At 41.8% G+C, this 27866-nt stretch overlaps 2 protein-coding genes across 5 annotated transcripts in view; one reads left to right on the top strand and one right to left on the bottom strand.

The window, feature by feature from the left end:
- The window catches only part of LOC138922839 (uncharacterized), an 86560-nt gene extending 74370 nt beyond the window's left edge, over nt 1–12190 (top strand). The window contains 1 exon segment of the mRNA XM_070259251.1: nt 1173–12190. Within this exon segment, the coding sequence (XP_070115352.1) occupies nt 1173–2125 (953 nt within the window). The 3' untranslated portion in view covers nt 2126–12190.
- The window catches only part of LOC138922841 (odorant-binding protein 2b-like), a 64537-nt gene extending 41534 nt beyond the window's left edge, over nt 1–23003 (bottom strand). Inside the window, exon 1 of one of the 4 annotated variants that reach the window (XR_011435995.1) lies at nt 22857–23003. Coding sequence is in view for 1 of the 4 variants with exons in the window: in XM_070259304.1 (XP_070115405.1) it covers nt 22857–22957 (101 nt within the window). In the remaining 3 variants the exon portion in view is untranslated. Of the gene's footprint in view, nt 1–21668; nt 21800–22856 lie in introns of those variants that run through there. The other 3 variants (XR_011435993.1, XR_011435994.1, XM_070259304.1) reach the window with 3 other exon arrangements.
- Nucleotides 23004–27866: the final 4863 nt, after the last annotated feature.

Genomic DNA, 27866 nt, shown 5'->3' on the forward strand with positions numbered 1-27866 from the left:
CTTTGTCCTGTTTATTTTGTGATTAAGTGTGCTTTAAGGAGATGTGTATGTGTACCAAATTGACATGGGATGGACTCTGGTCGCTTTGTAATGTGTCAATGTGGCTAGGATGAACTACATTTCCCAGAGTTCCCACGTTTGTGTGTTTCTGGCTAAGAGGAGCCACAGGAAAGATTCTCAGGGAGATGTCGAGGCAGAAGGGAAGCAGCTGCTGTGTTGTTTACAGACCGTAAAGTTGGTGATATGCTGCCTCACCTCACTCTTGTGAAGCAGCATCTGGGCCTGAGATTGGCTCTACCTTGCCCTCAACCTTCCTTTAGCATCTGTGACTTCTGGGCCAGGTGTGTGTGTTCAGCCTCATGAAGAAGGACCCCAGCTTCCACAAGATAGCCATACCACAAATTCCAGAGACAGCAAGAAAGGACATGAATTTCAGTCCACGTTGCAGGGTCACAGCTGAAGCATGTGGGTTCCAGCCTGCAATTGATCTACCACACTTCATACCCATCTTCCCTTCGTGACTGCTTGCCACAAGGCCTATCAATGTCCAGCATCAGACACAAAGGTAACAGCCTCACACAGACTGCTTAACCAGCTTTCACACTTTCACAGGGCCAAATTTCCATACAATCTATTAAATGTATATGTCTACGTATCTATCAATTTCTTAGTGGTTCAGCTTCTCTGGTTAAACCTTGACTGGTATAATAAGCAAAAATAGTATTCATGTATTATTTATACATATAAATATAATATATAGAAAATTTATTGTATACATAAGGATAAAAGTACAAATGTTTACAAAAATATGAAACTGTATATATGTGTTTACATATTTTATAAAAGTGTATTTGTGTGTCTATGTACTTATAAAATATATATATAGGTGGTTATATATTTCTTACTTAATGAGGAGAGACTATTGTTTTGAAGTTTGGCACTTAAAGGGGCCAGAAGATTCTAGAATTTCAGAGTGACCATGTTTGTGAAGAGAAATTTGAAGTTCTCACTTTTTCTAAATGGTTACTTCAACAATTTGACCTGTTGTATAATTAGAAATAGAAAAATTTTTCTTCAAAGATTCTTTTGTAGATCAAAAGGTCATATTGTGAGGTATGCTGAACCCCAGTATTTCTGATGTTGCTCTTCCTTTCCACTTCCTGTTTCCCAAGGGACACAGAAAGGGGAGATGTGGCAGAGGAATCAGACCTCTCTGGCAGACTTCATCCTTGAAGGTCTCTTTGATGACTCCCTCACCCACCTTTTTCTTTTCTCCTTGACCCTGATGGTCTTCCTGATTGCAGTGAGTGGCAACACCCTCACCACTCTCCTCATCTGTGCAGATCCCCCGCTTCATACACCCATGTACTTGCTGCTCAGCCAGCTCTCCGTTATGGATCTGATGTATGTCTTCACAACCGTCCCCAAGATGGCTACCAACTACCTATCTGGCAAGAAGTCCATCTCCTTTGCCGGCTGTGTGACCCAGCACTTCCTCTATTTGTCTGTGGCTGGTGCGGAGTGTCTCCTCCTAGCTCTCATGTCCTATGACCGCTATGTTGCCATCTGTCATCCACTGCATTACACTGTTCTCATGAACAGAAGGGTGGGACCGATGATGGCTGTCATGTCATGGTTGGGATCATCCATAAACTCCCTATTTCACACAGTGTCCTTGATGCACTTCCGTTTCTGTGGGCCTCTAAAAAGCCACCCTTTCTATTGTGAGTTTCCAGCTGTTGTGAAGTTGGTACGTGGAGACATTACTGCTTATGAGACCACTGTGTGCGTCAGCAGTGTCCTGCTTCTCCTCCTCCCCATCTTTCCAATTTGTACATCCTGCATCTTCATCCTCCATAGTGTCACTCAGAGGCATTCAGCTGGGGGTAAGAGAAATGCCTTTGCCACTTGGAGCTCTCACCTCACTGTGGTTTCCCTCTGGTTTGGTGCCTACATATTCTCATATATGAGGCCCAGGTCCAAGCGCACACCATTGCAAGGCGAAGTTGGTTCTGTGTTCTATAGTATCGTTACTCCCACACTGAATCCTTTAATGTATACTCTCTGGAATAAGAATGTAGCGAAGGCTCTGAGGAGAGTGCTGGGGAGAGATGTTATCACTTAAAGACAGCAATTGCAGTTGCTCTGAGTGTAAGAGAGGAATGGGATAACCTCCTCGGATTGATCTGGGCAAGCCCCTAAGAGTTTTCAAGGGTCCATATCCCTGATGACTGCTGCATAAATGAAGTGGTCAACACACAATTCCAGTCTTCTAACTTGGTCTCAGGCCTCCAAGCACTATAGAGTACTTACCTTAGTCCATTCGGGCTGCTGTTACAAAAATACCATAGACTGGGTGGGTTAAACAACAAACATTAATTTTTCACCATTCTAGACACTGAGAAGCCCAAGATCAAGTCTTGAAAGTGGTAGACCCTGTTTCATTTCCTTTTTATCTCTTTTTAAATGTAAGCTTGCCCTAATGTGTTTCCCTGAGTAACCTATCCAAATGGCACTCACCCTTCTCTGTCCCCTGCATCCACGTTGTAACCCTTCTTTGCATGATTTTGCACTGTATTGTTATATTATATTTTTTGTCTGTTTTACTAGAATGTAAGCTCCCTGATGGCTAGGACTTTGTTTGGGTTACTATTGTCTCACCAGAGACAATAAAACAGCCTGACATGAAAGAAGTGATCAATGAGTATTTGTTACATGGATAAATAAGTGACAGGACATAGATTGCTTTACTATCCCCATGACATTAATGAAGTCTCATTCAGAGAGGGGAAGAGACCTAAAAATGTATAACACAATTGATGACTTTGTAAGACTCATTTTGTGTCAGATATTCAGGGATTAATACCAGTCAAATTCAGAGGGCTAATATCTCCGTGAACTTTCCTGAGGTGTAGTAGTCTGAGGGATGCCAAAATGAGGGACAAATTTCTATATCATACTACCTCTCCTAGATAAAAATGTCAGGAAGCCCTGGGACCTTCTTCAGAAGAATGACCCTTAAGGTTTGACAGCACAGCTGTACTCTCTTTGACAAGTAAGTATCTTCCCTTTGAGAAACAGCTTTTGGCATTTTGTAACCAGGTGAGCCAATGATCATGAGTTGGGTGTCATCTCAACCACCTAGCCCTAAGGTTGAATTTACCCTGTAACACTCCACAACCAGGGGGAATTAATATTTACAGAAACTGGGCCTGGGTGGTTTCTGAAGGCACAAGGGTGTTGCATACACAGCCGGCTCACAATCCCAGTTAGAGACAGGGGATTGTTCCTCAGCTACCTCTCCCTCGACACACGCAACTATGACGTTGTCAGGAATCCTATAAAATCATTGGAGAATGAAACAATCTAAGTGAAGAGTACGGATGGTTATTTGTGTATTTCTGGCATGTGCCAAAGTAAATAATACAGTTTTTATGTGGGCTCCTTTTGAAAAGAGATATAAAACTATGTTATTGTAATCATTGTTTATATGTTCTGGATATTAACTGCTTAGCCAATGGATGGTTCACAAATATTTTATCTCATTCCATAGTTTGTCTTTTCCCTCTGTTGGTTGTGTCTTCTGATGAACAGAACTTTTAAATGTTGATGTATTCCAATTTATCTACTTTTACTTTTGTTGTCTGTGCTTTTTGTGTCATATCCAAGAGGCCATTGGCAAACCATGAAGCTTCACCCCCAGATTTTCTTAAGCATTTTACAATTTTGGCTCTTACATTAGATTTTGGATATATTTTCAGTTAACTTTTGTATATATTGTGTCAGGTAAGGGTCCAAATTCATTCCATTTACAAAAAGAATCAAAAAGTATAAAATATCTAGGAATTAACTTAACCAATGAATTGATAGAGTTGTCCAGAGAAAATAGAAAACACTGCTTAAAGAAATTAAGGAGACATAAATAACTGAGAAGATATTCCGGGTTCAGGTTTGTAACACTTACTGTTATTATGATGTCCATACTACTGAAAGTGACCTACAGAATCAATGCAATCTTTACCAGAATCCCACTGGAATTTATTCAGGAAAGAAAAACCTATCCTAAAATGCATATGGAATCAAGGGACCTCAAATAGCCAAAACAGTCCTGAAAGAGAATAAAGCTGTGGGACTCCCAGTTCCTGATTTCGAGACTTTAATACAAAAGCATGGTGATCAAAACAGTGCAGCCCTGGCATAAAGACAGGCATATCAACAAACGGAACTGAACAGAGAGCTCAAATACGAACCTTCACCTATATGGGCAAATGATTTTCAACAAGGGGGCAAGGTCATTCAATAGGGAAAGGACAGTTTGTTTCGCTAAATGGTGCTAGGAAAACTGGACATGCAAAAGAATGAAGTTGGACGCTTACTTTACACCATATACAAAAATAACTGAAAATGTATCAAAAAGTAAAACGTAATAGCTAAAACTACAAAACTGATAGAAGAAATCATAGAAGAAAATGTTTATGACATTGTATTTGCCCATTGATTTCTTGGATATGATAGAAAAACACAGGCCACAGAAGTAAAAAGAGATAAATTGGACAACATCAAAATTTACAGTTCTGTTAAGCACAGGACACAATCAGGAGAGTGAAAAGACCACCTATGGAATGAGATAAAATATTTGTAAACCAACTGTCTGATATATATATCCAAATATATAAAAATGACTACAACTCAAAAGCAGCAATAAAACAACCTGATTAAAAAATGATCAAGGAATTGTCTAGACATTTCTCCAAACAAGTTGTACAAATGGCCGACAGTCACATGAAAATATGTGCAGCATCACTAATCTTTAGGGATATGATTAGGAAAAATCAGCTCATATTGGATTAAAGACTTAAAAGTAAGACCTGCAACCATAAAATCTTTAGAAGAAAACATAGGGGATAAGCTCTGGGACATTAGTCTTGATAATGATGTTTTGGGTTTAATACCAAAAGCAGAAGCAACAAGAAAAGCAAAACTAAACAACTGGGACTACATCAAACTAAAGGACTTCTGCACAGCATGTGACACCACCAACAAAATGAAAAGATAACCTAGAAAATGAGAGAAATATTTTCAAATAATAAATCTGAAAATTAGTTACTATCAAAAACACACAAAGAACTCATACAACTCAATAGCAATACACCCCAGATAAATGCAAATGAAAACTACAATGAGATACCACCTCATGCCTGAAGAATGGCTTGTTAAAAAGACAAGAAATAACAAGTGTTGGAGAGGATGTGGAAAAAGAGAATCAATGCGCACTGTTGGTGGGAATGTAGACTGGCACATCCACCATCGAAAACAGAGTGGAGATTCCTCAAAAAATACAAATAGAATCACCATATGATCCAGCAATTCTATTCCTGGGTATATATTCAAAGGAAGTGAAATCACTATCTTGAAAAGATGTCTGCATCCCCATGTTCACTGTAGTGTTATTTATAATAGACAAGACATGGAAACTACTGAAGCGTCCATCTATGGATGAATGGATACAGAAAATGTAATATATATATATACAATGGGATATTAGTCAGCCATAAAAAGGAAGGAAATTCTGACATTTGTGACAACAGGGATGGACCTTGAGGGTGTTATATTAAGTGAAATAAGCCAGACAAAGAAAGACAAATACTGTGCAATTTCACTTATATGAGGAATCTAAAGAAATGGAACTCAAAGATACAGAGAAGAGATTGATGGTTGCCAGAGCTGGGGGTGAAGGTGGTCAAAAGTTAGAAACTTTCAGTTGTAAGATCAATAAATTCTGGGGATGCAATATACAGCATTGTGACTATAGTTAACAATGCCATATTGGGGGGCTGGCCTGAGGGCATAGTGGTTAAGTTCACATGCTCCGCTTTGGTGGTCCAGGGTTCACCAGTTTGGATCCTGGGTATGGACCTAGTACCGCTCATCAAGCCATGCTGAGGTAGCGTCCAACATAGAAGAAGTAGAAGGACATAATATACAACAATGTACTGGGGTTTTGGGAAGAAAAACGAAAAAAGATAAATATTGGGAACAGATGTTAGCTCAGGGCCAATCTTCCTCACCAAAAAGCACACACACAACACGAAATACCATATTGAATATTTGAAAGCTGCTAAGAGAATAGACTATCAAAGTTCTTATTCTGACACATGCTACAACATGGATGAACCTTGAGGAAAATATGCTAAGTGCAATATGCCATCCGTGAAAAGACACATACTATATGATTCCAATTATAGGAGATGCACAGAGTAGTAAAATTCATAGAGATAGAAAGTAGAATAGTGGTTGTCAGGGGCTGGGGAAGGAGGGTTTGAGGAATTGTTCCATGAGTACAGAGTTTCATTTTCAGAAAATGAAAAGACTAAAATTTGTTGCACACAATGTGAAAGTACTTAAAAGTACTGAATCATACAATTAAAATGGTTAAGATGGTAAATTTTGTTATGCGTATTTTATCACATTTAAAAATTTTATGTACAAAGCACAGACAGGGCACTCTCATAATTAATGAGATATTTGTTTGGATCGCAACTCGACTTTTGGTGGTGAACACAAGGTAGCCTATATAGAAGTCAAAATATAATGATACAATTGAAATTTATATAATGCTATAAATCACTTTTACCTCAATAAAAAGATAAAGTTCATATGAAATATTAAAAAAAGTATGATCAGAAATGTACCACCAACATAAATTTTTTTTTCTGCTTTATCTCCCCAACCCCCCCCAACCCCGTACACAGCTGCATATCATAGTTGCATGTCCTTCTAGTTGTGGGATTAAATTTTAACAGATAAAATCTTTAGGAACATTTCCACTAAAACCAAGAGCAATAAAAGCTCACAATTATGACTACTGTTGGACATTGTACTAGAGAATCTTGCCAATGCAATAAGAAAGCAATAAGGATAAAGCTTGAGCAGAAAGAATCATTTTATTGTTTTTCACAGCTTAGAAGTCCAAGACAATCAACTTACAAATCAATGGAAGCAACAAGTAACCTCCAGAAATGTACGACAAACAATACACTATGTAACAACCCAAATGACCAGTCCGAAATAGAATAAAACATTGATAAATAAAGTGAAAATGGTGAGATAAATGGGGATAAAACACATTCTTGAATGGGAAACATTTTATTGCAAAGAAGTCAGTTCTTAATAAAATTAGTCTTTAAGTTCAATAAATTTGAATCTGAATCTCTTAATGTGTATTATGGACTTTGCCAAAACAATTCTAAAAGTCAAATCAAGGAGAAAATTTGTAAGAATGAACGCAAGATAACTGAAAAAGAGCAGCAAGCAAGAACAGGTGCTATCAGCTGTCAGAACATGCTCTGAAATAGAGAAAGTGAAAACAGTGTGGTATTCATTCAGGGAAAGAATCAATGAAAGAACAGTGAGTCCAGAACACAGATTTATATACAGGAATCTGATACTAATAACCGTGACATTCCAAACCAGGAGAAGATGTTAGAACATGTAGCTACCCATGGCAGGATGTGGGGCAAGAACTCTTTAAGGTATCATATAATTTTCAAGCTTTCTAAATGTTTCATGAAGTCCGTGAATTAAAATCTTGTATTTATTTTCTGTGAGAGTTTGTTTTACCACTTAATCCTGGCAGGGTGTTCCTATCTGGCTTCAGCAGAATATTATAGCACTTGGGGGCAAAGATGCATCGTAGTAGCCCAGCACTGGAAGCCAAGATAGAAAAGATCTCTGCAGCTACCATGCTCTTCCCCTTGGTGCTTGTATACGGGGGAGAAAGGTGATCCAGACACCACAGAACACCAAAATGCTGAATGTCAGGTACTTGGCTTCACTGAAATTGTCAGGAGTCTGCTGGCCAGAGAAGCCAAGGTGAAGCTCACGAGGGCCAAGGAACCCAAGTAGCCTAAGGAAAGGTAGAAATGATGACAGAGCCCTTTTTGCACACATGATAAGGAGCGTAGGCTCAGAATGTGCATCTAGGTGAACAAAAGGGAGAAAATCACTTGAATCGATGAGCAGATGGGAATGATGGAATTATGTGCCCCTGACAGCATCCACTGCCTTATCTTTCTCCCTGGTGTTGTGATCTTGAAAGCCAGAACTACAGCGATGGTTTTATCCAAAATCTGGAAACAGCTACAGTCCACATGACTCCAATGTCATTTGTTGCAGGATGCAAGTGGAAGTGTTGGGATGGCCCTTGAAGAGCAAGGAGCACAGGAAGCAGAGGATGAGGCATTTGAGAAGGATGTAACTGAGAGACTGGTTATTAGCTTTGACTGTGAGGGTGTCCCTGTACTTCAGAAAAGTCCTAAGAACCACAGATCTTAGGGCAGACAGACAAAGGGCTGCACAGGCAAGTACCATCCCCAGAGGATCTTCGTAGGCCAATAAGGTCACAGTCTTTAAGAGGCAATGACCTTGATTACGATTTGGGTATTGATTGTCTGGATATGTCATACATTGCTTCATACCTAGCAAGAAAAGCAAAGTGCTGTTAACTTGGGTTCAGTGATTCTCATGAGCCCCAGAATACTCACATTTGGACAAATTGCTATAATTAGACACCAAACTAAAGAATGTTATAGGAAGAAAAATTCCAAGTTAATGCTGTCTATTTTTTTCTTGCTATATCAAAGGCCAAGGAGCCCTAACATCATCTCTTTTGTTCATCTTCCAGACACAGAGGAACAAGTTTTAACTTACAAATAAAAATTACACCCATCTATACCACTTAAATAGAGGTAGGATTGCACATATCCTGGATTCATTCACTCAAAGGAAAGCATTTATTGATAACCTCTAGTGACGCATGGAGCTTCCAAAGTTTTGCAGATATAGAGATGGCCAAGACGTAAACTGTCACTTAAGCTTCAAAATTGCATTAATTCTGATAGCCAAATAATTAAAAAACATCTCTTATTCATTATAGCTTCTACTATTTCTGTTCAGATTTGAATCCCTTCTATTTTAACAAGACAACTCCCTAACGAGTCACCCTATCTTCTGTCTTGAAGCCCTCTTACGTCTCATCAACTCAATTGTACTAATTAAGGTTTCTATTATTTAAACCCATTCACGTACCTTTCTCGCTTAAAATGCCACCATTATTCTCACATTTGTAAAGAAACAAGTCTCAAACATTAGTGCATATTAGAATCACCTGGAGGGCTTGTTAAAGCAGAGTGCTGGCCCACACTATCAGAGTTCCTGATTTGGAAACTCAGAATTTACATCTCTAATAAGCTCCCAAGTGATGCTGATGCTGTTGGTATAGATACTACACTTTGAGACCCACCATTCTAGGTGCAATCCAAACTCCTAGCAATGCACAAAAGGTCCATTATTATCTAGGTTCTACCTACCTCTCCTGTAGCAACTTTTTTGTGAGGGATTGGATAGCAAGGATAAAGGAACAAATTTTAATGTGCGCGGGTGCTATTCCAAGCAATTTACTTGACAGATGAAAAAATATATCTCAATTCTCCCACAGTCTGTGAGGTAGCTAGACAGTATCGACTCATTTTTCAGAGAAAATAATTGAGGCTTAAAGAGCTTCAGTAATGCACCTGAGATCTTGGAGATAGTGAAGGCTGGGCTGGGATCCAGACTTCAGAGCAGGAGGTCAGACTAGGGTGAGGGAAGTGAGATCCCAGAGGTGCAAAATTTAAGGAAGCACTCACTTTCAGGTGCCAACCCCGCCCTTGCCTGACCCTGAGAGTGAGTGCCTCCTTAAATTTTGTCACCCAGGCACCTCACCTACCTTTCCCTAGTCCTGGCTCTACTCAAGACTGTCTGACTTCAAAGCAGATGATCTTCCCATTACATGCCTTTTGCTAAATTTAATGTTCATCACCACCTTTTCTCTTAAAAAGTTGTAATTCTCATAAAATTATAGGGTTTAGATAAATTTCTGTATTTTGATACTTTTTCTCAAGAGGAGTTCCTATAGGTTTAAGTTCATAAATTTAATTCATCACTAAAAAGAAAACTGTAGGCCAACCTCATTTATGAAAACGCTAAATCCTTAAATAAAATATTAGATAATGTATTCAGGTCCATTAAAAAGTAACACATCACAATTAGGGCTTTTTAAATGCTTTAATGGAAGAACTTGAAAGAACATTCAACTTACAATGAGGTAGAACTGAGTTCAAAATTGTCCAAAAGTTCGCATTGATTTTACACTGAATTATAATAAAAAGAAATAACAAAAACTCTGAAGATTTCTTTTTAAAAAATTTTATGGTGTAGTTCAAATTGGCTGAAATTTGTCTCTGAATGTTTGATGAGATTCCCATGTGAAACCTATCTGGACCTAGTGCCTTTTTTGGTTAATAGCCTTTTTACAGCTTTTAACACTTAAAATCTTAAAAGAAATCCGTCTTTAAATCTTAAAATGCTCCATTAACCTCATATCTGTGTGTATAACTTCTCTTTCTCTCTTCCTGGAACCTCTTTTCTTCCCTTCTACACCTAACTATCAACCATGTCTCTAGACTGAGCTGGAATCATCTCACCTGAGTAGCATTCCTTGCTCGTGTAAGGCTTATTGATTCTATATTTCCCAACACATCTTATTTCTATTTCTACAATCAAGTTTTACACTTTATTGCAATTTTTATTTACTTGCCTGCTTATTTTATTAAGCTGGGGATGTTCAATGGAAACGTGGTTTATTTGAAAGAAAATGAGATTTGGACTTATAATAGTATTAAAATTTGGGCTCTTCCACTTACTAGGGGTCTAATCTTATTAACCAATTTTGTTAAAAATTATTAAAAAGTTTGAAATAATGTAAGAGGGTGACTGAATGCATTTTCAGTGGCATACTCTAGCATCGTCTAACCAGCCAACACAAGCGTTATTTATTTATCTAGGACTATATATCTGTTTGACTTAATGATTTATTGTTTCATTAGAACCCAAACACTGTGTAGTTACATGTTAATCTGTACATTGTTGGGGAGTGGCAGCCAGGAGAAAGATAAACCCAAAGATTATGGTTTTATTGCCCTGTAGGACATTAACCATTTTTCTATGTAACCTAGCAATTGTATTCTAACATTCTTTTGTTGATGTTGTATTGTCAAAAATGCTTTTAGTGGGGCTGGCCTGATGGCTTAGCAGTTAATTTCATGTACTCTGCTTTGGTGGCCCTGGGTTCACTGATTGGGATCCCAGTCACAGACCTCCACACTGTTTATCAAGTCATGCTGTTGCAGGCGTCCCACATATAGAGGAAGATGGGCACAGATATTATCTCAGGGCCAATCTTCCTCAGCAAAAAGAGGAGGATTGGCAGCAGATGTTAGCTCAGGACTAATCTTCCACACCAAAAAAATGCTTCTAGTGATGAACTATAGAAACCGCTGTTTCACAAAAAAGGTTTGTGGTTCTTAGAACCACTTTTATCATCTCATTGATTTCCACATTAATTAATTAGTTAAATAAAATCATTGATACGTGTTTATTCCATAATGTTGAAAGTCATGGACTTAATTTTTAAAAATTTATGCTCAAAGTGCACTAAACTCACAGAAAAATAGTAATGATGATACACTTACCCCCATAGCTATTTTTATGGGAAAAAATGAGTATATGTGTATGTACCTGCACCATAGTCTCCCAATAACTAGTATTTGTATTTAGCATTACTTTCTCTTTATCTGGTATGTTGCACCTAATAGGAACTCAATATTGATTTCTTGAACATATGTATCGTTGAATACAAATACAGTTACTTGTTGAGTAACTGACTGAATTATCAACAACGAATTGGCAAAAATAGCCACACTTACATCTTCAATGAGCCTAAATTTCTAGGTGTTAATTGACACTGAAATGCTAAGTTTTGGTCTGTTTTCCTAAGTCTGAGCTGTCTAACTTTTTATCTAGACTTTTTATTTTAAGGTAATTGTCGATTTGCATGCAGTTAGAAATAACACAGGGTGATCCCGTGTACCCGTTACCCAGTTTCCTCCAATGGTAACACCTTGCAAAACTCTAGTACAATGTCACCACCAGGATATTGACCCTAATATTCATTCATTGGTGAAACTTTCTATTTCTTTGCTGAGGCTTTCCACTTTTTCATTTCTCTCAAGCATGTTCATAATTGCTCACTGGAACATTTTTATGATAGTTCCTTTAGAATATTTATTAAACAATTCTGACATCTCTGTGATCTTGGCGTTACCATCTATCGGTTTTCTTTCTGCACTCAGTTCAGATCTTCCTGGTTCTTGTTATGATGAGTGATTTTTGATGGAAACCAGAACATGTTGGGTATTGTGATATGCAGCTCTGGATTTTATTTAAACCTTCTATTTTATCTGGCTGCTTCTGCCAAGGTTCTGGCTAGGAAAAGGAAAAAGTGGTTCCTTGTTACTGCAGGGGAGGGAGAAGTCCAAGATTTCCACTCAGCCTCTGTTGACACATGATGAGGGAAGATGTCCCCATTTCTTCTGGGTGGGGTAGGAGTTCTGATTCCCCACTAGGCCTCCATGGCAGCTCCCTGGTTGGGAGGAGTGGGAGTGCCCCCTTACTGCTGCCCATGTGGCTTCACTACCCTGAGACAGAAAGGGAGCCTTGTAACTACTGGACCATGATGGAAGCCCTCACTCTCCACTTGGCCTCCTCTAAGACAACACCTGTTGGGGGGGAGGGGTGCTTCATTGTTGGCATGTAGGGGGAAGTCTATGCACCCCACCTGGCAGGAGAGGGCCTGGGCACTGCCCAGAAGTGAGAAATGTCCTGTCTGTCCACTTGGCCATCTCTGATACCACCCTGGCAGCTTGCCTTGTTGCAGGTGGAAAGGGTGGCTGTCCACACTCCCCACTTGGCCTTTCCTGGTGAGAGTGGGCCACAGATTTTGCCATGATGTTTGAGTGGATTAGAGCAGTTCTTGTCTAAAAGTTTTCTGTCTTGCTAGCCTGTCCGTTTCCTGATCTTTTTGATAGAGAGAGCAGACTTTTGTTAGGGCTTTTTAATGTTGTAAGTGCTCCGGCCTTTCCAGGTTGTTGGCTTCTTCAGACCCAAGTCTAGGACATATGAAGCAAAAAGAAATCCCAGGAAACTCACCACCATGGCCTTCCTTGGGTGCCACGGTCCCTACAAGTGTGTCTCTTCTCTCACATTTCAGAATCATCGTAGGTTTGTTTTATATATATGCCCAGCGTTTTAGTTGTACTTAGAGGGCGGAATAGAGAAAAGTGTGTCTGCTCCATCCTTCCAGATGTGGAAGTCCTCTGAGCACTAAGGTTTATGTTCATTCTGAGGAAGAGAAACTTCAGGAAAATCAATTGCCTTTTATTGTTTTGTTTCTACTAACTGCTCACTACTCCTGATCCTTGACATATTTGGATATTTTGTCAATATTGATCTTGATTTTCTTTTATATTTTTCTGTGTATTGTTAATATCTAGAAAAAATTACAATTGACCTATGGAAGAGAAAATAGAAATATTGGTTGATACTGTTATTGAAATTTGGTCTGTGAAGTAAAAAATTTAATTAATTCGTCAAGGAGGCAGCATACTGTGTTGGCTAAATGCATGGACAGTTCAGCCAGATTATCAGGTTGAAATTTGGTTCCACAGTGGCCAGCAGGGTGACTTTGGGTAAGCTCCTGTGCCACCATTTCCTCATCTTTAAATGGAGTTGATATCACTATCTGTTTTTATATGCAGATACTTGTTAAATGATTTGATGTGTGGAAAGCACTTCTTAGAACTGTGCCTAGCATCTAATAAATACTATCCAAAGGTTTGCTATTCCTAACCATTTGCCTATTTATTTTTATTAGACATAATTCCCAGCTGCATGTTCTGTTCTATATTTAAGTGTGTATTTTTGGATAGTATCTCATTTCTTTATTGTTAGAGTTTAAGAACACATTTTAGTGTCTGGAAACAGAAGTCTCCTATCTATCAAAATTCTCTTCCAATATTTTCTCCAAATTATTCTCTGTATCAACTTTAAAATACATTCCATAAAGGTCCACATTTTCAAGCAAATTTCAGTATGAAATGCCTTCGATTTACAAATAAATTTAGTAAGGCTTGCTATCATTCCAATTCCATCAATAAATAAAGGTGTCCTATCAATAAATAATGTGAGCCTTTTGCTTATTCAAAAATTGTATTATATTAACAATTAAATTTTAGAAGTTTTTAAATCAGATTTGCACACTTGCAGTTTATTACTAAGTATTTTAAATTTATTCCTATGTTATTGGGATATTTTTCTGCTATATCTTTAATAGGGTTGTTACTTGTACACGGAAAGCCACTGCTTTTTGTGTGCTTATTTGGAGACGGAACTTCTTCCCAAATTGTGGCAAAAATGCTCATTTTTGCCTGTTCTTATTTTTATTGTTTTTGGTGGAGAATATGGGCCCTGAGCTAACAACTGTTGCCAAAATTCCTCTATTTCCTTGAGGAAAGTTTTCCCTGAGCTAAGAGCTGTGCCTGTCTTCCTCTGTTTTGTATGTGGGACACCAGCAAAGCATGGCTTGATAAGCGATGTGCAGGTCTGCACTCAGGATCAAACTGGAGAACCCCAGGCGGCAGAAGCAGAGCACATGACCTTAACCACTATGACACCGGGCCAGCCCCTCTGACTAGGTAATCACCGTGCATCTCTCCTTCAAGTTACCCAGAGTTATATTACACACTGGTATTATGTGAATGGAATATTTTATCATTTTATCTACATGATTATTGTTATAAAAAGAAAAATCATATATTTTTGTATTTGTATCTCATATCCAGGAGGTTTTACTTTCAAGTTTTAGGAATTATACTGTTTCAGTTGATTCTTTGGAGTATTTTTTGTATAAAATGATGTATTTTAATTTCTTATGTTTTCCTTTTTAATAAATATCACCCTTTTTGTTTCATGAATTGTTGCACCACCCAGAACTCTGGAGCAATGTTAAAAGACAGGAATGAAAGTGAACATTTTATGTTGTCCACAAATTTAAGTGTAGATGGTATTTTCAGTTTTTCATTATTTAACTGCAATGTCTGTTGGCAATTCCAAAATGTTAGTTATTGTGTGAAAAGTCTTCAGGACCAGTCTTTCATCTTGGGGTCCCATGCAACCCTAGACTTGCTGTTTTTCAGCCACAGTAGACCTTTTTGTCAGGTCCCCGAATAGTGGAAGAAATGTGCTATTCTAATTATCTCTGACAAGGAAGTCTTCCTTTATTCAGCTGTTATAATTCTACTTATCTTTCAGTACTTAAAATAAAACACTTTTGTACTTTTTTGTTTCTTTTGTGGGGAATATTCTGACATCTCAAAGTAAGGTTAGATACTACCCCAATATTTGTATTTACTGCACTTGTATCGTGACCCTTATAATGTTCCTTGTGATCACTCATCATGTTCATCTCCTTGCTCCCTGACTCTGAACTGGCAGAGAACAAGTGTGATAGGGCAACCAGGGGTACTAAAATGCATCCTCAGCATATTTCACAGTGGCTGGTTCATAGCAGAAATATAGGATATGTTTTTCGTTTGTTAAGTCATGCACATTGTTTCTGAACACTTACGTGTGTCATCATCGGTGCTAGTAACTTGAGAAATTAAGCTAAATAACATGCACCCTTCAACGTGTTCATATTTGGTTGAAAGACTTATATACAATAAAACCAAGATACTCATAATGACGTGTGTTAGGTTCCATGGTAGAAACAAACACAGGTCACTCTGGGATAGCCCTTCAAAATATTTTCTTGAGAAGGTAATGCAAAGAGTCAAAAGATAAGTAGGAGTGAACCAGGTCAAAGAGAAGAGTATCCTTACATAGGGAAGATTATTAACTTTACTGGAGAAATCAGTGAGTAAATGAGAGAACAACTTTGAGATGTCAGTCCTATTCTCGATCCTCCCCATTTTGGGAACAAATAAGGACGTAAACGAAAGGATGAGTAGGAAACTTCCTCCAGATCTGCACCTGTGTCAGTGGAAACCTCCTTCTCTGGGCAGAGGGCACAGTCAAAGCAGCAGGCAGCCTTTCTCCACTGGGGAGCTTGCCTGGATGCAGGGCCACAGCTCTTGCTACACAGAACAGGGACTCTGAAGAAATCAGAGGGAAGTCTTGTTAAAATCTGAAAATATGATCTAGTTCTGTGTAACCAAAATGTTTCAGGGACAATCAACAAATTCCATTTAAAAGAAGCAGCCCCTTTGATCACAGGGCTGGATGCTCTTAACTACTGTATGATGTTAGCCATAACAAATTATAGAACCATACACTTTATTACATGTATTTTTATTATCTAATAGGCATTAAGAAAGAAAGATTACTCAAGTTGAAAGGAATGTTAGACAATAACTTGAGTTGGAAGAGGTGACTGTGCTTGCCCTATTGAGCTGAAGGAGGACATCAAAATCCCCACGCTGGGCTCTGTTCTAAATACATATGGGTCATAAATATCCAGCAATGAAACTCTCCAACCAACCTCTTTAAACCCAGTGACCCAATCAATGAACTCTTCGTAGATGGAAAAGTCTTGACAAGGTGGTGCCTGTAGGACAAATTGTCCTACTTTCACCTGAAGTCCAAGTCCACCAGCAAAGTTCGAAAAGTTGAGAATATCATACTCTTTCACAGAGATTCTTGCTGATCTAGATGTACCTGGTCCCTACCATTGCAGTCAAACTGTGTGGTCTTCCGAAAGGAGTGGAGATGGAAAAGCTGTAGTTGAGCTGCAGAAGGAATTTTGGATTTGGACACAAAAGATCTGATAGCTGTGTGACATTGGAAACATCCCTCTTCTTTTTAACTTCAAACTTAAAAGTACTCACTTGTATTATAAGATTCAAAAGAGGCAACCCATATGGAAGTAACTTGATAACCTAAAACAAAAATTTAAACTGATATTTAAATATCATATAGTATGTATGTGATTTACATATGTGATACATATATTTTTATGAGATAAACATGGTAAGTTATCCACTATAGAATCAGACCCTACATAGGCACTTCCCCTGTCAGTCACCTCCTTGAGGAGATGCTTGGAGAACATGAAAATCAAAAAATATCTATGCATAGCATTCAGAAAATATTGACCAGAGAATCAAATTCAGCCTCTCTCATTTGTCATTAGCAGTCTCTCAAAACTTCTCTTAACTCTTTTGCAAAATGGGGATAAAAATACTGCCTAAAGAAATTGTGATATAAGGTGAAACATATACATATATAAATATACCATTTCTATATCATGCATATATATATATGCATAAGATAAAAAATTTAAGTTAGCTACTAGCATGCCAGAACTGACATAAGCAATTCGAGCACTAGAGTTCTCTCTACTATCATTTAAGGCCATCATGGAAGAAGTCCAAACCTACGATAATGAAAAAAGAAAGACAATATTGGCAAGACTCTGAGGCTCTTTGTGACTCAAAGAGTTCCCTTTGGCCCATAAATTCCAAAATTCTATCTCTGCCATTGTCACCTTTTTCTTTACAATTATTTCTACACAAACAAGTTGAAATTGAAAGACTCTAAGACTAGAACTCTGTCTTAAGCACTGAAGTTAGTAAAGAAACTGGTATAAGCCTGAAAAAAGAACCCCAAACCCTGATTTCATACTGACGTCCTGAAAAAGGTACATTTGACTATGTATTTGGACAAGATATAAAATTTATAGACCATCAGACAAGGAGCAGCTTGATTTGGAACATTACCTACTGAGGGTTAACAACCAGCCTCTCCCCATTCCCTATTGATTGCATTTCTGATGGCTGCAAAAGAAGTTTATGAAGGGTCTGGGCCACAGCACAGACAGCATTTTATACACAGTTACTCCCGCCAGCCATGGCCATATCAAACTTATGCAAAGGGCGAGACTCAAAAGAGGCATTGAGAGGACAGTCCTCCAAATTTTTACATTCAGTTTCAGAAATCAAGCAATCAAAGTGCAGGTTCCGTAATTTAGTGAGGTAGAAGTCTTCTGGGTGTTTAGAAGGGGTAACTTTCTGGAGAAATTGTTTCAAACCAGGGATCTCGCTGTGTGGTTGTCAAAAAGTGAGAGTCCCATGGAACGTATCAAGCATGGAATAACTTTCACGGAACGTAAAATCCCAAGGCAATGTATTGATCAGACTTGCCTGTCACCAAAAGGTTCCCCTTTGAAAAGCTCAGTCCTATGAGTGAGTCAGAGTCACCATAAATGACAACCACATTTGCTGATGAATCGCTAATCCTGAAATGCTATTACCAGGCCAATGAGAAATATATGCTGTCAGTGACAGAAATCAATTCAACAAAGGCCACACAGATGCCACTCTGGTACATCTCTTTTCTCAAGTCCCATAGAAACTGAACCCCTTTCTTGTCTTCTGAAACAGCCAGCACAACCCAGATCTAGTCAAAATGCAGCCTCAACCAAACCATACCAAGGGCCAGTGCTGTGTTTCTGGGGGCCGTCTGGTAGAGAGATGGAAACTGGTCTTTGTCCCTCAGGATGGGATCAAAAGGGCCATAGGTGAGCTAAACGGGAAAAGAAAAATATTGTCCCATTTGAGATCAAAGGAAGCAACGTGAGGAAGAAATGAAGCGCAATTATCAGCCTATCTGACTTCAATTATGTTCAATGGCCTCAAGCCAGACTGATGGTTGCTGTTCAACAAGTGTCCCTTCGGGGCCGGCTCCCTGGCCCAGTGGTTAATTTCACGCGCTCCGCTGCGGCGACCCAGGGTTCAGATCCTGGGCGCGGACATGGCACTACTCCTCAGGCCACGTTGAGGCAGCATCCCACATCCCACAACTAGAAGGACCTGCAACTAACATATACAACTGTGTACGGGGTAGGGGGCTGGGGAGATAAAGCAGAAAAAGAAAAAGTAAATAAGATTGGCAACAGTTGTTAGCCCAGGTGCCAATCTTAAAAAAAAAAAGTGTCCCCTGTAGAAAGGAATCACAGAAAAGCTTTGTTCCTTCCACTTTTGTGCATCACTCTCCCTCTGAAAGTTCTCTGCAAAACAATGGCCATAAGTCAGAAATCCCCAAAACTTTAGCCAGTTAGGATCTATCCATTAGTATGCTCTTTGACATCAGTCTTAGCAGCCTATTTTCAAGTACCATGTCTGACTGGGCAATGGAAACAAAATACAAAATGAACAAATGGGACTACACCAAAGTAAAAAAATCTTCTGCACGGCAAAGGAAACCATCCACAAAACCAAAACACAACCTAACAACTGGGAAAAGATACTTGCAAACCATATATCGGATAAGGGGTTAATATCCAAAAGACAGAAAGAACTCATACATCTCAACAACAACAAAAATCAACAACCCAATTTAAAAAACGGGCAAAAGATCTGAGCAGTGACTTCTCCAAAGAAGATATCCGGATGGCCAACAGGCATATGGAGAGGTGCTCAACATCATTAGCGATCAGAGAAATGCAAATCAGAACTACAAGGAGAGGTCCCCTTACTCTGCTCAGAAAGGCTCTAGTTAACAAGACAGGAGACAAGTGTTGGAGAGGATGTGGAGAGAAGGGAACTCTGCTACACTGCTGGTGGGAGTGCAGACTGGTGCAGCCACTATGGAAAGCAGTATGGAGTATCCTCAGAAAACTAAGAATACATCTACCGTATATATGATCCAGCCAACCCACTGCTGGGTATTTATCCAAAGAACTTGAAAACACCAATGCAGAAAGACACATGCACCCCTAGGTTCACTGTGGCATTATTCACAACAGCCAAAACTCGGAAGCAAGGGAAGAATGGATAAAGAAGATGTGGTACGTATACACAATGGAATACTACTCAGCCATAAGAAATGATGAGATCTGGCCATTTGTGACAACATGGATGGACCTTGAGGGTATTATGTAAAGTGAAATAAATCAGAGGGAGAAAGTCAAACACCGTGTGATCTCACTCATAAGTAGAAGATAAAAACAGTGACAAACACACACAGAGCCATGGAGATTGGATTGGTGGTTACCATAGGGGAAGGGGGGAGGTGAGAGAGCAAAAGGGGTGATGAGGCTCCCATGTGAGGTGACGGAGTATAATTAGTTTTTGGGTTGTGAACATGATGTAATCTACACAGAATTCGAAATATATTACAACGTACATCTGAAAGCTATATGATGTTAGAATCCACTGTTACTGCAATAAAATAAAATAAAATAAAGAAGTATAGAAGCCTCAAGAGACTAACAGGCTTTTGAAAAGTTATTCTAGGGATTTGTATGGCTTAGCTCAGGGCGGCAGACACCAGCCTGAGAAACAGCTGTGACATAGCCACTAACTTCAACTAAATTATACTCCGACTGGAGGGAAATCAAAACTACTATAATCATAATTTATTGAAGGCTTCACTTTGTGCCAGATCCTGTGCTAACTGCTTTGCACCAACTATCTCATTTAATCCTCACATCCAAAAGCTAGGTTACCGTTATTCTCCCCATTTTAAAGGTGAGGAGGCGGAAGCAGAAAGATGGCAATCTGCCTGGAATTCACAGAAGGATTCTCTATGTCATGACATGACTTTTTGACAAGATTTAAAGGTTTAACACATTACCCGGAAGATGCAGATCACAGCATCACGGAACGTGAAAAACACTGAGTCCTGCAAAATGTATTAAAACACTAATTATGGATCCTCACAATCTCTTTGCACGTTTTTTCAGATGAGGGAAAACCCAGTGTGAAAAACCGTTGATGAGAGGTCTCCAGATGAGGACTATGTCTGGTCTTTAAAGCCGGGAACTATCCCAGTAGATTCTGAGTCAGTGGGTCCAGAGTAGGCCTTGAGCATCTCTGTTCTTTTAAAAAGCCCCACAGGGTACACTTCCGTGCCTTTGGAGTTGGGCAGTACAGTCATGCCCTACATCGGGACGTTTCAGTCCACAACGGGGGTCCCAGAAGATTAGTCCCATGTGGCCTAGGTGTGTAGGAGGCTCTGCCGTCTAGGTTTAGGAACTCCATGGTGTTTGCACAGTCTCGAGATTGCCTGACCATGACACACTCCTCGGAACTTCTGCCCACAGTTAGGCAAAGCATGACTGTACTGCCTTAGATTCTCCACGGTTCCAGACCCTGCACTGTTTACATGACTGCACACGCAGAGGGCACCGTGTCTGAGGCAGAGAGCAGCTGGAATCACACAAGCTCTCGACAGAGAGTCAAGGAAAGGCGTGCTCTGCTTACACGACTCTCTACTTTTCTTTGTGTCTGAACTATTTTATAGCTAATCTGCTTTTCTTAACGGAGCAGCTTTGCAAAAAAAAAAAAGTTACCAACAAATAGTAAACAAACCAATATAAACAATACGTATTAAATAAGCCTAACCCTAAAATGCTACTGAAAAGGCTTTTATTTCCCTGGGATAATTTTGACAGCAGTAGATTCTTTTACCAAGAGCAGCCAATTTGAGAGAGATTATTTCTAATTCCACAGTGCTACAGATGCGGTCAGTAGCAAGTGCAAGCTGGAAAGGAAATAAAGTTGGGTGTAATCCATTCAAGTTCACACGTTTCACCAGGGACAGCCTCCGAGCCTTTAATACTTATGTATGTATTTATCCATTTATTTAATCAACCACTACTAACACCTACTAAAGGCCAGACAGTGCTCTAAGTACTTTACTGATAGGAAATATCCTTTCACCTTTACACTCACCTATGGAGGGTGTGTTATAATCATCCCCATCTTACAGATCAGGAAACTGACACACAGAATGGTACGGTAACTTGCCCAAGTTCACACAGCCCATAGGTGGCAGAGCTAGGACCCATTTGACAGAGTCTGGCTCCAGAGTCCATGTTGTGAATCACCATGCTTGGTCTCCATAAACCTATAGAAAGCGCCAGCTTTAATCGAAAAGTTTTGTTTTCCCCACCCTAAGGTCCCTACGCGGCCCCAGTCTCCAGGGCACTCTTTCAGCTCCTCTGACAGGCCATACTCCTTCCTTGCCCTGTCCCAACACTCTCCCGCACAAGTCCTCCTTTTCTTTTAGGCATCTGCTCTCAGCTTGAACATCACTGCCTAAGTCACAAAGTCTAACAGTAAATGCTGTATTTTTCAACACTCAACACAAAATTGCTTTCACGTATCTCCTAGGTAATTAGTTGCTGCCTGTCTGTCCTTTCCAACTAGGCTGTGAGGCCCAGTACGTCAAACACCCTGTCAGTCTTGCTCACCAAGTGTCCAGACCACTGAACACGCACCGACCAGAGGAAAGGAAGGACTTGTCCCAAAGTCAACTCTCCGGACTTTCTGTGGAAGGCGGGAACGAACGGAGCACCCTCGAGCCTCACGCTTTCTTTGCCAGACTTTCAAGTGTGGGACACATAACCTGTGCTCACAACGCTCCCCGGACAGCCCCCACTCCACCCCTAACAGGTAGACTTCCGCACAGTCAAGGGCTTTGGAAAGCACTGGCTCTGCACACAAATATCACGTGGCCCTGGACAGGCCACTTCCCCTGAACCGGCCTCAGCTTCAGGGGCACAACAGGCTTCATGAAAACCCCAACGGAACGTAGCCTCTAAAACAGGGAGACCTGCACTCCTCAGAACGCATGGAGACCAGTGTCCTTATCGACTTCGCGTCTGTCCTTCCAAGGAGCCAAGACCACGGGGGCCGCTTCAGCGCCCGACTCCCGGGCACCGCGTCCCCAGGCTGGCCCCGTGCCCGGCACACACCGCCCGTTCCATGAACGTGTGACGCGCACGAAGAGACCCCCCCCCCTCGCTCCGCGCGCCGCACAGCTGTCCCGCGACCTGACGGGCACCTCTCGGCGCACAAGCCTATTCCTCAGAAACACGCTCGCCTCCCACCAGCCCCCAGGCCCACGCCCCCAGGTACCTCTCCCAGATGGCATCGTCTTCGCAGGCGCCCTGGTCGTCCGTGTCCGGCGAGCAGGAAGAGCGGGAGCTGAAGGAGGGCCTCCTCAGGCTAGCGGCCATGGCTGTGGAGGGCCCGGGCTGCTGTGCCCAGCGGGGACACGGAGCGGCGTCCACGGACGAGCCCGGCCCGGGAGAGAGCAGCAGAGCGCGGCCGGACTCCGCCGGGCTCGGCTCTGGCCAGGCGCGGCTCGCCGACGCCTCCCCGCAAGGTGGCCCAGCAGCCGCGCGCTCTTCGCGCGCGCGCACGCCCGCCGCCCAGATGCTCCCTGGCCTTTGCCCCGCCCCCCCTCCGGCGGCGGACGTGGACACCTCCCAACCAACCAACCACAACAACAGAAACCCAGGACTCCTGTCTCCCTCGGGGTGAGATCAGATATTAAAAGCTTGCTTCCCGTTCATTCAGTTGAGGAACCAATGGGTGTCACTGATTTGCAAAGTAGAAATGACCTTGGGCGAGGCTGAGGTGGGGCAGTTTAGCCAAGGGGAGAGGTTAGCAGATGAAATACACCACTTTCTTTGACTCTTCCTCAGCCTAGAGGGTATTGCAAGCCACTCAACAAGCATAGTCGTCGAGGTCAGCAGCATACACAGTCCACACGTGTGAGTGGGTATGAAGTGTCAACAACACACAGTAGAAGGTGTGTATCCCATCCGTCTAGATGAGGAGGCTGAGGGGGACTGGAAGAAGGTGGAGGCAGCCGCACCAATACACCTCTGTTGATCGATGAGCAAAGAACTCTTGTGTTCTTTGCTGAGCCTCTGATTCAGAAAAACTGGTGATTCAGAGGACTCTGGTCAGTTTTTCATTGTGAGGCCACCCCAAAGGCTTCCCTCAGGCAGGGCCAGCTCACTCCATTTAAGCTCCTGATCAAGGGGCTGAAACTTTAGGACATAGCAGTAGAGTCTGGAAATGGTGAGCTTAACCATCTCAAGCTGCATGATGCCTCCAAGTTTGCGACTGTACTGGGGGAGCCATGAACAATGTCCCAGCCAGAGAAGGTGGCTGCCGGCTAGTCTGTCTCCTCTGACAAAGTCAAGAAAAGAGAAACTGGAGTTTCGATCCCTGTGAACACTAATATTGGGAGAGAAAGCTGGGCATGAACCATGGCCTTTCTCCCCATGAGGCTCAAGTGGACATTTGCTGCCTTGGCTGTCCAGGATTGCTTTCTGCTCGAACAACAGCTAGAGTTTATTCTGAAGAACTAAACTCTCCTTTCAGTCCACTTGTATCACATGAGGCTCCATGCTTGGCACGGGGGGGCAGAACCTTACCGCGGCCTGGCAATGATACCCAGAACACCCCAGTGATACTTTAGGATTGCGTGTATGTGTGTGTTGGGGCAAGGGAGGGCGGTGACCAGGTGAGTCCAATCTGAACGAGTCCAAGGAGTTGAACCAAACCAGGAGTTACTAAGTCTGGAAGAGCTCTCTTTTTGGCCAGACTTGAACCTGGGAGGATGTACCTTTCAAGCTACTGAGAGCCATCTTGCCATCTCATATAGCCTGAGAACGATGCTAATGGGCAGGCTAACGGAGTCTGGGGCACCGTATACACAATTAGTGGTGACCTGAGTTTGGAGTGTGGTAGCTGACGGGAAAATCACCAGCGTCTGTGGAAATGGTCAATCAGAAGCAGCTAAATTCAGAAAGATGAAATAAGCTCTCATTGGGTAGTTGCAACTTTACTCCTGAGCTAGGCGCCAACTATCCCTCCCTTTCCATCACCACCTGGTAGTACCTCAGTCAACCATTTTCTTCCTTCCCTGTGTTTCCATTTGCCTAAGTTTTGACCTGTGATTTGCTCCCAAGCCTTAAGTAGCTCTAGTCTCTTGGAAGACCAACTTTCTTCCATTGAACTGCTGTTGCTCCTTTGTCAAAAATCAGTGGGGCATATTTGTTGGGACTATATCTGGGTTCTTTGTTCAGTTCCATTGATCTATGTGTCAATCCCTCTGCAAATATTACACAGTCTTGCTTACGGTACCTGTGTAATAAGTTATGAAACTGAGTAGCTCGATTACTCCCACTTCTTCCTTGTCAGAGTTGTTTAAGCTATTTTAATTCCTTTCTCTTTCCGTACAGATTTTGGAATTACTTTGTCTCTAGCTACAAAACCAATTTACTGGATTTTGATTGCATTAAATCTGTATAACAGTTACGGAGTATTGACATCTTTACTATATTTCGTCTTCCAATTCAGGAACATGGTATTTTTCTCCACTTATTTAGCTGTTTCACTGCTATTATCAGTGTTGTGTAGAGTTCGCCATACAAGTCCTGGACATGTTTTGTTGGATTTACACCTAAGTCTTTTATTTTTATTAGTGATCCCAAGTGTACTTTTAATTTTGGTGTCCTATGCACATGTTCATTGCTAGTACATAGAAATACAACTGACTTTTACATGTTTATTTTCTATCCTAGCATATTGCTGAACTGTGTTATCACTTCTAGGAAGAATTACTTATTAATTTAATTTTCTTTTTTGAGGAAGATTGGACCTGAGCTAACATCTGTGACCATCTTCTTCTACTTTGTATGTGGAGCACCTGCCACAGCATGGCTTGATAAGCGATGCATAGGTCTGTGTCTGGGATCCAAACTGGTGAATTCTGAGCCACCGAAGCGGAGTGCACCAACTTAACCAACTACCACCGGGCCAGAGCCAAGAATTATTTTTAATAACTTCTTGTGACATAAAGCATGAAATTAAGATTCAATATTATGACCTGTCTTGACATCTGATAAATCAAGGGGACTTCAAATGGCCTAACTGCAATTCCCCACTCCTCTGCCCCCTCTTCTCCCGCAGATAAGGGCCCCTGGCCAAACACCCCTTCTCATCACAGGGAGCAGACACAGTGCCTGCTTGTTCCTGACCTCAGGCTTCAGTTCCCTATCAGAGAATCATTCCAACAAGCCCACCACACCCTCCTGTGGGAACCAGGGCTCACTTCACCCTCTTGTTACCACACAGTCCTGTTCCTACCCAAACCTCTGCTTGTTCCATCTGTTCCCAAGTGCAGTCCCTGTGTGGCCCTGCATGGTGTGTGCTGTCCTCCTCCTGGGGCTGTGAGAATATATGATAAACTAATAAACTGCTGTCCATTCCACCTGTCCACTGTCGAGTGTACTGTGTTTAGCCAGCCCCATGAGTCTAGGGTGGAAATCTCCCTCTCACCAATGGAGTGAAGTGACTAAAACAGTTGGCATCACAAGGAGGATGGCCCAACCTCACCTGAGGACACCTGGGCAGTGCTCACTAACTACTCCTTTGCTAACTATCGGGGTCATTGGCAGCAGTTACTATCTTGGGAGTGAGGGCCCATTGCCGGCCAGCTTGGGCTTTAGCTCATGTTCTGTTCTCTCAAGTGGATGCTGCCATCTCTTCCCCACCCCAGTGTCTCATTCTTCCCCAGAAAGCAAGACTTATTCTTAGTTGACTCTATCCCAGAGTGAGGTGCCATCAGGTGTGGCCTGTGTCTGGCAGGTGGTCTCCCAGCCTCCTACCTGAGGGCAGCGACAACACAACCTCCTAACTGGTGGATGCTTGAGTTCCATTTCCTGAATCTCAGGCTGATGCTCCTTAGTCACTGTGTCTAGTCTGATGACCATCAGTGGCTGCTTGGGGCGGTCACAGAGACACTGTTTGGGAAAGTGTCCCCCCAGCACAGTCCTGGGGATGACCCCTTGTTTGGCTTGAGGAAAGGAGAAGGCCATGACCCCGGGAAGATTTCAGAATGACTCCCTGGTTCCCTCCAGAGTCAGGGCTGTTCAGGCAAAGGCAGTGAGCTCGCCCATCTCCTGTGCTGCTGCTCATCATGCTGCTGTCAGGGGCTCTCCAGACCCATAAGGGTTTCGAGGTCCACGAGCATGGGAGCCCATGGCCCAGGCACAGATCAAAAAGAACAAGTGTCTATGGGGGAGCGTGTGGTGTTCTACTTCTCTCCCAATGTGAAACTCTGAACCAGCACACTTGGGCTGTGCTTAGCGTTGTTCCTGACCAGCATGCCAAAGGACTAATCTGGTCATCAAGGGGCTCGAGGCCCCCACCTCGGCCATAGACAAAATGACCTCCTGGATGTGGACTTCAACACTGGGGAGATTGACTGGCATTCCTGGAGGGAAAGAACACTTGTCTTTGAGGCCCGACACCTGGTTCCTTTCCACATAACCACCCTGAAGTTCTGCCCACATGTCATCCGATGGAGAAACACAAACACTGTGACTCTCCAGGCAAAAATATCCCGAGGGAATAAGTACAGAGAGAAGGTGGGGGGAGGGAAGCAGTGCCCAGCGGGGAGAAGGTAGGGCTGCAGCAGAAGATGGCTTCCACCCCTCAACGTCTGCATGCTGGGGGCCCTGGGCTCCTCCAATGCACCCTGTCACCTAAGCCGGGGTGGCACAAAACTCTGATCCTCAGGGTTATGAGGAAAACAATGCACAGCACCCCTGTGGCACAGTGAAGGTGTTAATTCAAACCTGACTTAAATACAACCATTGCTGTGAGAGAGACCCTAACCCTGATGCTCCCGACCTGAGCCTCTCTGGAGGGAAAACTGATAAACAAGAGCAGAGCAGAAAGACACTCCCCCAGCCCCAAGTGCATCCTGTGACCATCAGACCAATCAAAAGATAAATAAAGGAGAGAAACCTGGATACGTGCGGAGGAAGCAATCACACAAAAGACCTAATTCCAGAAAGGTTCACAATTTGGCCCAATTAGAAATTGAAAATTTACTAGAGTAATTTATATGGCAAAAAGATAAAGGGTTCTAACTGGCCTTTGTGCCTCCACAACATAGTTTCTGAACTAACTTTAACATCTGCTAACATGCCCTAGTTTGGAAACCATCATGGACTTTACACAAGAGCTGAAATTATGGTTATACCTAGTGAAATGAGCATGTTTTCTAGTTTCTGTATTTAAGGCTTTGACATCCGAGGCCTCGGCAACCTTGGAGGAACT

The sequence above is a fragment of the Equus caballus genome, unplaced genomic scaffold (genome assembly GCF_041296265.1).
Source record: "Equus caballus isolate H_3958 breed thoroughbred unplaced genomic scaffold, TB-T2T haplotype1-0000016, whole genome shotgun sequence".
NCBI classification, from domain to species: domain Eukaryota; kingdom Metazoa; phylum Chordata; class Mammalia; order Perissodactyla; family Equidae; genus Equus; species Equus caballus.